Source organism: Zingiber officinale, chromosome 1B (genome assembly GCF_018446385.1).
Source record: "Zingiber officinale cultivar Zhangliang chromosome 1B, Zo_v1.1, whole genome shotgun sequence".
NCBI classification, from domain to species: Eukaryota; Viridiplantae; Streptophyta; class Magnoliopsida; order Zingiberales; family Zingiberaceae; genus Zingiber; species Zingiber officinale.
The window spans coordinates 633,485-642,833 of NC_055986.1; the positions used below are offsets into that span (position 1 = coordinate 633,485).

The 9,349-nt window shown below is 39.8% G+C and overlaps 3 protein-coding genes across 3 annotated transcripts; all 3 read left to right on the forward strand.

Moving 5' to 3' along the window:
* Positions 1-391: 391 nt before the first annotated feature.
* LOC121974598 (B3 domain-containing protein At2g36080-like) lies at positions 392-1,320 on the forward strand. Its single transcript, XM_042526118.1, has 2 exons — positions 392-810; positions 891-1,320. The coding sequence occupies exons 1-2, from the start codon at positions 402-404 to the stop codon at positions 1,007-1,009; spliced, it is 528 nt and encodes a 175-aa protein (XP_042382052.1). The 5' UTR covers positions 392-401; the 3' UTR covers positions 1,010-1,320.
* A 133-nt stretch (positions 1,321-1,453) lies between these two features.
* LOC121973530 (transcription repressor OFP13-like) lies at positions 1,454-2,391 on the forward strand. Its single transcript, XM_042525221.1, has one exon. It carries the CDS (start codon positions 1,625-1,627, stop codon positions 2,270-2,272), a length of 648 nt encoding a protein of 215 aa, XP_042381155.1. The 5' UTR covers positions 1,454-1,624; the 3' UTR covers positions 2,273-2,391.
* A 3,287-nt stretch (positions 2,392-5,678) lies between these two features.
* Positions 5,679-7,298, forward strand: LOC122045844 (probable cytokinin riboside 5'-monophosphate phosphoribohydrolase LOG4). Its single transcript, XM_042606236.1, has 6 exons — positions 5,679-5,981; positions 6,094-6,191; positions 6,287-6,317; positions 6,431-6,530; positions 6,593-6,663; positions 6,783-7,298. The coding sequence occupies exons 1-6, from the start codon at positions 5,826-5,828 to the stop codon at positions 6,981-6,983; spliced, it is 657 nt and encodes a 218-aa protein (XP_042462170.1). The 5' UTR covers positions 5,679-5,825; the 3' UTR covers positions 6,984-7,298.
* The last annotated feature ends 2,051 nt before the right edge of the window (positions 7,299-9,349 follow it).

The window sequence follows — 9,349 nt, forward strand, 5'->3', positions numbered from 1 at the left end:
CCCCCAAATACACTCTACACACTGCAGGACGGATCCAGCAACAGATTCACCTCCACTTATCCCCATGTGCCCCCTTATCTTCTTCTTCACATATACAATATGCGTTTGCAGTGCAGTGCAGTGCAGTGCATGGAGACCTACCGCCACCTTCCTTCAGAGTCTTGGTTCTTTCTATCCCCACAAAGTCAATAAAAGGGCACCAACTCCCTGATTACATATATATTCGTGCTCAGATCAATGAACCAGGCGTTGTCTCTTCCGTTTATTGTGCATGAATGAACCCTTACTACGTTCTCGATTAATCCTTTAATTTGTCTTTTCTTGTGTAGCTTCTGTTCTGCACTATAAATAGGCGGCAATGGCCTCTCAGCTCAATGGCCTTCACCGACTCGAGCTTGACGATGAGTGACCAGCGATATTACTACTCGTGCGAGAGAGTGCGCATGTTCGAGAAGCTCCTCACTCCGAGTGACGTCGGGAAGCTCAACAGACTGGTGATCCCGAAGCAACACGCCGAGAAGTACTTCCCCCTCGACGTCGAGGCGGCGGAGGGCGGCCGCGGCCGCGTGATCAGCTTAGTCGACGAATCGGGCGACAAGCTGTGGCAGTTCCGGTACTCGCATTGGGCGAGTAGCCAGAGCTACGTGCTCACCAGAGGGTGGAGCCGGTTCGTGAAGGAGAAGAAACTTGACGCGGGCGACGTCGTCCAATTCGAGCGCAGAGGAGGTCGCCTCTACATCGGTTGCCGTCGGCGCACCGTCGGCGACGGGAGCCTGCTGGCTGCGGTGCACGACACGTACCATGCCGGAGGTAAAATTTCAGAATTGATTTTGAATTTACAGAACTTAATTCTCCTCTCCGGCAACTCAAGTAGTGTTAATTATTCACAGATGGAGATCCGACGAACGGAGAAGTGGAAATCGAGGAGACGATGTCGGAACGAGAAAACTCCCATCGATTTAGGCTCTTCGGGGTCAATCTTCTGGAAAACTGGCCGGAGGCAGAGTAGCAGAGAATTAATTGATAAAACAGAGAGGCAAATATATATAACTTACGATAATTGGAGAAGACGGAGGGAAAAATATCCCCCAAATTTAATTTCCGAACAATAATATAATCTCGAGCCATGCAGTGTTCTTTATCAATTCTATTCTGGAGAAAAACAGTATCAAGAAAACACAATCCATGTGCAAATGTGGTACTACGTGTGCACATGTTTTGTATTTTTATATGCAATCCCTTTCTGAACCATCCACAATCATTTTTTTTTTAAGATGATCGATGTGCACTCCCTTTGTATTTCATATGCAATTATTTTTTTACCCAACAAAACTACTTGTAGTTAGAAAGAGATTTTTTCTTTTTTGGCCTCTTTCTTCATTCCCCAATCGTACTGTTTAACGATGTAATCCTTTATAATGAAGAGGCCAACCTAACAGTTAATGCTCACATGGGTGCACCACTCTCCCTATCAATCATGCATGTTCCTTCTCCCTCGAGTTGTCCCCAATGCAACTGCCCTCCACCATTAATATGCCTGATAAGGCACTTCGAAATTCCACCTTCAATTCCTCCTCCTCCTCTTCCTCCTCAGTTATGTTGAGTGATTAATGAGAAGATTAATATGGGCAAGAAGCTAAGCTTGATCTCCTTCCTGTTCGCGCCAAATTACTCGAAGGAGCATCCCAATTGCTACTCCTCTTCTCCATGGCCGTGGCTTTCTTGCGCCACTCCTAAGACTGAGTCCTTCCGCCACGCGCCGCCCTGCACCGTCAACTCGTCGTCGTTCGACTCGGACGACTCGTGCTTCACTCGCTCGTCGCCGGAGAGCTTCTCTACGATCTCGGAATTCTCGATCGGAGGTTCCCCTGAAAGGGTCTTGCCGGGGCTGCGGTCGTCCGACCGGCTCTTCTTCGAGCCCAGCTGCGGCGCCGGCACCTGGTCGACGCCTGAGGAGGGCGTGAAGGCAACAGAGGCGCCGCCGTTAGAAGGCGCCGTGGTGGTAGCGCTGGAGACAGAGGACGCGTACCGCGACTTCCGGCGGTCGATGGAGGAGATGGTGGCGGCGCACGGGGTGAGGGATCGGAGCAAGCTCTTGGAGCTTCTGGTTTGGTATCTAAGGGTCAACGGAGAGAAGACTCATGGGCTCATCGTCCGGGCCTTTGCTGACATCCTCGCCGGAGTTGCTCCTCCTCAATTTCCCTGCTCGTCGATCGCCTCTAAGTCACTTGAGATGGAGGGAAAAGAGGAGGAAGGAAGTGGGTCGAGTTAATTTATCGGATACCATATTCATATAGATCTATTTTCTCTTCTTTTAAGTGTAAAAATGTCCGCGCCCTGTGCATGTGTTAAAATTAAAAAAAACAACAACAAAAGTAAGGGTCCGTTTGATTTGCACCGTTTTCGTTTTCATTTTCATTTTCTGGAAAATGGGCATTTTCTAGGAAACATAAAACGACTTTTTGTCATTCTCTGTTTTTCTAGAAAACGATAGCCAATTTTTTATAAAACGTGCGCAAAAAATGCAAACCAAATACCATTTTTCAGAAAACGCGCATTTTCCAAAAAATGAAAATAGAAAACGCGCGTACCAAACGTCCCCTAAGTTTTTTAAAAGATGGAATTTTTATCGTACAAGCGTAGCACAAATAGATACATAATATTTCTAACGTAATGATTAAGAATTAAAAGATACATAATATTTCTGACGTAATAATTAAGAATTGATTTTTAAGAACTGATAATTTGAGATTTATCTCATTATGTGTCATTATGTGCCTATGATCTATGTATTGATATTTATTTCTCTCTATATTTATGAGGTTAAAAAGAAAAATAATTTTTCAAGGAATAACAAAAAAAATTATTTTTTATGTATATGCTCCATGACGCTAGAATCATGTAAACTTAGCATGTCATTTCTTATGCTTCGACTGTTTATATTAATAGCTAGTAATTATTTATGATTGATCTCTTCTTAACCTAGGGATAGATTGACGGGACGCTGAGATGAACGAATCGTCTCTTTTTACAACATGGAATGAGACAGGATTTCCTCGACCACTTTTTGTGGGACCGGATCCTCTGGTCCCCTTGTCCTGGTCTGCTCCTAGACCGAAATAAGAGAATTGGTAGGAGATAATGACCCCGATCTATTAATAGGTGGAGGCCCATTACCCCCACCAATGTAAAGGTTAGACCATGAATTGGTACAGCCTTTGCGGACCAGAGGATCCACCCCCACTTTTTGTAGTCCAGGGGATGTGCCACTTGTATTTGCAGTCGGATCGTGGCCACGATCCGACCGCAAATAGTTGCGATCCCTTCTTGAGTTCACTGCCCCCATCAGGTTATAGTTTTTGTTCGAAGCGAGCGGTCGGAGGACACTCTCGCTCGGCGCCCAGTAACCTGGCCACTTATCCACCACCGGAGGCCTCCGCCTGTCCGTTCTAAATAAAAACTATAACCTGATGGGGACGGTGAACCCAAGAAGAAATTGCAATAATTTACGACCGGATCACGATCATGATCTACTCGTAAATATGAGTGACATATATTCTGAATCATGAAAAAGTAGTCCAGGAGATATGTGGTCGCATGGAATCACGTAAACAGAAAATACAATTAAATGATACGAGAGTTGTAAATGGCCCGTACGAATATTCTTGGGCCGTTCACAGGCCCAAATTTGAACTTTAAAATTATGCAGAATGCCGAGGTCAATGGTCGTGGAGGTTAAGGCAGGACGAGGATTGAGGCGACGGGCGGGGTTTTTGGTGCTGTAAGTAAAGAACTAAAGATAGTGGCAATTCTTCTGCGTGGCGATCGATCTCAGCCCGCCGGAGTTCCAGTTCCGGCACATGTCGCCATGCAGAGTCAGCGTCTGAGGACGGCGCATATGAAACAGTATGCGGATGATTAATTTGGCCTCTTCCAAGCCCTCTTGCAATCCCACTCTGGGATATTTATTAATTAATTCATCGGAAGATTGTTAAGTGCATTAAACTTTGTTTAATTTCCTTGTTTAGATTGGATTTAGTGATGATCAATCAACCCTCGCTCTGTCTGACTGTAACAGTGCAGTCCTATCAGGAAACATTAAAGCAGCCTTGTGAACAGTCTCCATAAATGAAAAAAAAAATTAAAGGAGAATCTCTCCTTTAGAGATTGATCTTTTTGGCACTTGCGCAGACACAGCAGCACCTGGTTAATTAGCCTAATCCTGATCATACATAAACTATAATCTTCTACAGAATCCAACTGCCATCCTGTCCTCAACCCAGCCTTCTCCCTGTCATATTCTTCCTCCATATCTTTCTCACTGCAGACACGATATAACATCATCTATGACACTAGATTCTCTCGAGGTAGGAGGGACCCCCTAAAAATTACTACTTCTTTTGGTGGTTAGGCCTCAGTGGCCGGCTGAGATAGTGCCATGGGAAACTGACCCACCATTGCCACCTACAAGAACACCTTTAAGTAAATAATGCAATCAAAGAAGCTACTAACTACTTAATCAAGAGCCTCTCAGTCAATCTTAGAGGATTACCGAATCCGAATGACGTCGAGCGCGAATTAATTAAGCTGAAACTCCAAATCCTGTTTTGAGGGAAATCTTATCTAGAGATTCTCTTTTGATCTTTAAAATATTCGATGGCTGTTTGCAGTCTTCACAGAGGAAGAGTTAAGTAAAACAATTTATTACATTGATCTCAGAACTGTGCATGGGGCCAGCTAAGGAAGACAAAGAAGAATGATTCCATGCCAAAGTGCCCCACCAGGAATAGGTGGCCATCAAGCAAGAGTAGAGGAACCTATCTTTGGCCAAGCAAATGACTGATTGCTCTCGCATAGCATTGATGGGAACCTGGAATGTGTCAGTGTATGTAACCTTGCGGGCCTCCTTCAGGGAATTAATTAGTCGTGCAATATTACACCTCCTCAGCAGTTAAATCTGTTTCTGCTCTTGTTCATGGACCAAAAAAAAAAGAAGTCACAATGTATATTAGACTTCTGAACATAAACACAATCAAGAAGCAACAAGGATTGAGAAATGTGCCATGAGCAATCATTTATTGCGTCTCTTTCTGAAGGAAGCAGCTCTTGTCAAGAATCTTACATCATCCAGAACAAAATTCTGTTTGTTTTGGAACGACAAGCCAAAGTCCATAGTTTTGTGCAAAATTGATGCGGAACACAGGAGGAGCCTCAAAGCCTCTGGTACTTCCCTACTAAAACACCTGGATATGAGTCATTAGTTTGACAAGAGTACTTGATCCCCATTAACTAATGCTGAACACAAATTATATGAACCAAGGTGGTTAACTCAATAAATTTTTTGACTTGGGATGAATATTTTAAGCTCCTGCGACAAACAGTAACTAGTCAATTCCAGCAAAAGGTGCACATATCATCCCCATCTCGAGCTACAAGATTGTCATTCTGGTAACTGAAATCTAGTTATATGTCTCGGAATTTGTGGTGTGATCTAGGATTGTAGGGACACAAGCTAACAAGTAGATGAAAGATGGCAGTGCAAGTGGCAGGAAGCAAACAACATAGGTAAGCAAATGACTGATTGGATTGGCCCAAAAGGAGAAATGTTCTTATGGTAATTTTGCCAGAGATAGAGATAGAGAGAGGATGGGACATGCATAAAAGGGGAGAATGGGAAAGGATTCATGCTGCCTTGGCCCCCCAATACCAAGTACTAGTTGCTTGTTGGCCATAAAGATGTGGGCTACCTTTTGAGATAGATTGATTGCTTGCTTTCTTGCTTGAATCATTCCTCTTCTCTAGATTTAGCTTCTCTCTCTGAGTCTATGCGCTCCATTCTCAAGGGGATGGAAGAAAACCTGGTGAATGCAGCGGAGACCGGAAGCCGAGAATTGTTCAAGAGGATATGTGTCTTTTGCGGGAGCAGGTCAGGTAACAGGACTTCATTCAGTGAAGCAGCTCTTGACCTGGGGAAGAAACTGGTGAGGGCTTTACTAAATTTTAAATCTCGATCTAAGTAGCTTTGTTGTAATAATCCTTCTATCAATCATTCCTATTTCTTTCCTCCTCGTTAATTGTCCTCCCATCTTTCAGGCAGAGAGAAAGATAGACCTGGTGTACGGTGGTGGAAGTGTTGGTCTGATGGGTCTAATATCTAAAGCAGTCTATGATGGTGGTTGCCATGTCCTTGGGTGAGAATTATGCAACTTGTTTAATTAATTTCCTCACGTAATACTATATTTCATAGTTCATTCAAGAAATCTTCTTGTGCCATATCTAATTACAGGGTCATTCCAACAGCCCTTCTGCCAAGTGAGGTGCAGTTCCTAGATGATGTCCCTCTATATATCTTGTTTCAATATATAGATAGTTCTGTTTTTATTTTGGCTACAAGAAAACGGCTAAGCAGCAAAGAAATTTTTGTGTGCAGATACTAGGAGAAAGCATCGGTGAGGTGAAAAGAGTTGCAGACATGCACGAGAGGAAGTCAGAAATGGCTAAGAATGCAGATGCCTTCATTGCTCTTCCAGGTGAGACCCAAGTGAATTATCTGAAACAATCTCAAGTCAACTTATAATCCCCAAACTCTTAGGTGGCTATGGAACCATGGAGGAGCTTCTTGAGATAATAGCTTGGTCTCAGCTTGGCATCCACCACAAACCAGTGAGTAATGCACACAGCTCCTCTCTCAGTCATTCATGCACACGCACCTAGCTATCAAATTCCAAAAGCTGGAAAAATATAACTAAACCACCCTAGCTCAATTTGCTTAATTTGAGCAGGTTGGGATTCTGAATGTGGACGGTTACTACAACGATTTGATCCAACTGTTTGACAAAGGAGTGAGAGAAGGGTTCATCGAGGACTCTGCGAGTCACATTGTCATTTCGGCAGACAATGCGGAAGAACTTCTAAGGAAAATGGAGGCCAAGGCCGGAGAGGAGAGGAGGAGAGAAGCCAACAAGAAAAGGAGAAGCAGCTAGCTGATAGGAATAATTAATTAATAGGATTGGTGAAATAAATGTGTCGATATCTAACATTTTAGGGAGTATTTTACTTCTGTGCAATAGCTTCAATTCGGTGAGTTGCTGCATTATTGGGTGAAGAACAGGAACAAAAAGCTAAGCAGGGGATTGGTGATAAATGTTTCTTGTTGTTTCCGCTGCTACTTGCAGCAGCATACGCCACAGCAGTAGCAAAGAGAAGATGTGGACCAATATGCTTTCTTATCTTAGTTCAACACACTCTGTATTATTATTATCTACATTTATCATAAAAATTCTGTCACCCCCTGTCAAATCTCTGTTTGCTTGATGCTTTATTTTCTCTAATTGAGTTGTCTAAGGAACTACTTGATATAGCTAATTCTACTTCATTGAAAAAGGTGATGAAATTGATCAATTTTGTCGTTATTTTGAATCTTTTATTTGTCTCTTTTCTTTTTACCCGTTTTACTGAATAAAAACAAAGTAGGACGGGTTAAATCTAAAATAAAACTTATAAACATTCAAAAGCAATACATTCAACAAACAAAAGGACAATGACCACTACTTTTAGAATATGAAAGTGATAATATTAAGGATGAGTGATCTTTTATTTCAACGATCATGAAATTTAGTGGCAAATAGTTAATAAAACTACAAAAGTCAATTTACTCATATGGATTTAATTGCCAAATTGAAAATAAAACTCTTTAACTTTTATGGGAAATATGTGCAAAGAAAAATTTATAAGTCTTTGTCATGTCCATGATTTTCGGAAGGGATCATATTCATAGTATAGCTTCTACTGAAATTATATTTTCAAAGAGATCACTTAATTAGGTGTTTAAACAACTTTTCTAAAATGTTATCAGAGTTCATCTTTTTATTTTTTGTCAACATGTAATGTCTTGTTCTTTATGATCATTAATGGTTTGGACGAGCACTAATATAATATTTTTTTGGTGGATTCATTCAATTAATGTTAATTAAAATAGTTTTCAATTTTATCGAATTAATCAAGAATTTTTTTTAGGATTCTTTTTCAGACATTACCATGATATATGCATATTATTTATAGATTTAAAAGTACATGGAAAAATTAAACACTAAGCATACGTTCAGTAGGGTCGATATATCTAACATCTAAAATTTAATTTATATATATATTTTTTGTAATTTATGTATGAAATTTGGGTGGTTAATTTGTCTAAGTATCAATTATAAACAAAGAAACGTGATAAATTAAATAAATTGGAGATAACTACGCAATTATAAACACGATGCAAGTACAATAATTGTGCTTATCATAGCTTTTTTTAATGAATCATAATTAAACTAAATTTAAAACTATGATGGAATTTTTGTCTTTATTAGTGGGGCACGATGATATATATAAAAAATAATTCAAAACAATAATTTTAAATTACTAACTATATAAACAAAATAAGCTTAAAAACATAGACACTATAATTGGGCAGATTTAAGAGCTTCATCAATGATTAGATGATTAATTATTTCTTCTTTCTTGCACTATGGTTATTTGAAATTTTGAGTACCTAATATCACCATCTTAATATTGATTTCATTAAAATATCATCTGATTGGTGTTGATTTTATCAAAACATCATCATCCTAGTATTGATTTCGTCAAAGTATATACCACCTTTATGTTGATTTGTTTAAAGCATCACCACATTGGTATTGATTTTTTTAAAGCATCATCATTTTGGTGTTGATTTCATCAAAGCATCTCCATCTATATGATTTTTTAAAAATAGAATGTGCATGACTAGGAATACCTTGAATATGAAACTTTAGATCTCGATGATACTTAAGAGTTCTTTGAAAATTTATAGGACTTAGATTTGATCTCATCAAAGTTATCTAAGCCATCAATGTATTTCATTCTATAGATATATATATATATATATAATGGTTAACCCACCCTGTAAGAACAGAATTAATGTATATTGATCCTCAATTAAGATATGGTAAGTAATTTCAAATCTAAAGAATAATTACATCTGCTCTTATAAATGTTTGTACTCTCAAAACACTAACAGTGTATCTATCATGATTCTTAAACTTTCAAACATAGAAAACTCCTTGTCCTTGATCAATTAAAATAGGGCTGCAAAATCAAGCCAGTTTATGAGTTTTTCAAGTTGATTCGAAAAATATTCGATTAGTATTCAAATTTATCGAATTCAAGCCGAACTCAACATGTTCGAACTTTTTTTCAAGCCGAGCTCGAACCCAAATTATATTGTTCGATGGTTCACGAGCCGTTCGCGAACCTCAATATTTTATTAATATAAGTTAAATATATATTAAATAAATAAATTTTGAGCCTTTTGAGTACCTAT

Excerpts from the sequence above, each read along its gene's own strand:
- LOC121974598 (XM_042526118.1), top strand. The coding sequence starts at position 402 with ATGAGTGACCAGCGATATTACTACTCGTGCGAGAGAGTGCGCATGTTC. Across the intron at positions 811-890 it reads CGACACGTACCATGCCGGAG|ATGGAGATCCGACGAACGGA; the intron begins GTAAAATTTCAG and ends AATTATTCACAG.
- LOC121973530 (XM_042525221.1), top strand. The coding sequence starts at position 1,625 with ATGGGCAAGAAGCTAAGCTTGATCTCCTTCCTGTTCGCGCCAAATTAC.
- LOC122045844 (XM_042606236.1), top strand. The coding sequence starts at position 5,826 with ATGCGCTCCATTCTCAAGGGGATGGAAGAAAACCTGGTGAATGCAGCG. Across the intron at positions 6,192-6,286 it reads GGTGGTTGCCATGTCCTTGG|GGTCATTCCAACAGCCCTTC; the intron begins GTGAGAATTATG and ends ATCTAATTACAG. Across the intron at positions 6,318-6,430 it reads CAGCCCTTCTGCCAAGTGAG|ATACTAGGAGAAAGCATCGG; the intron begins GTGCAGTTCCTA and ends TTTTGTGTGCAG.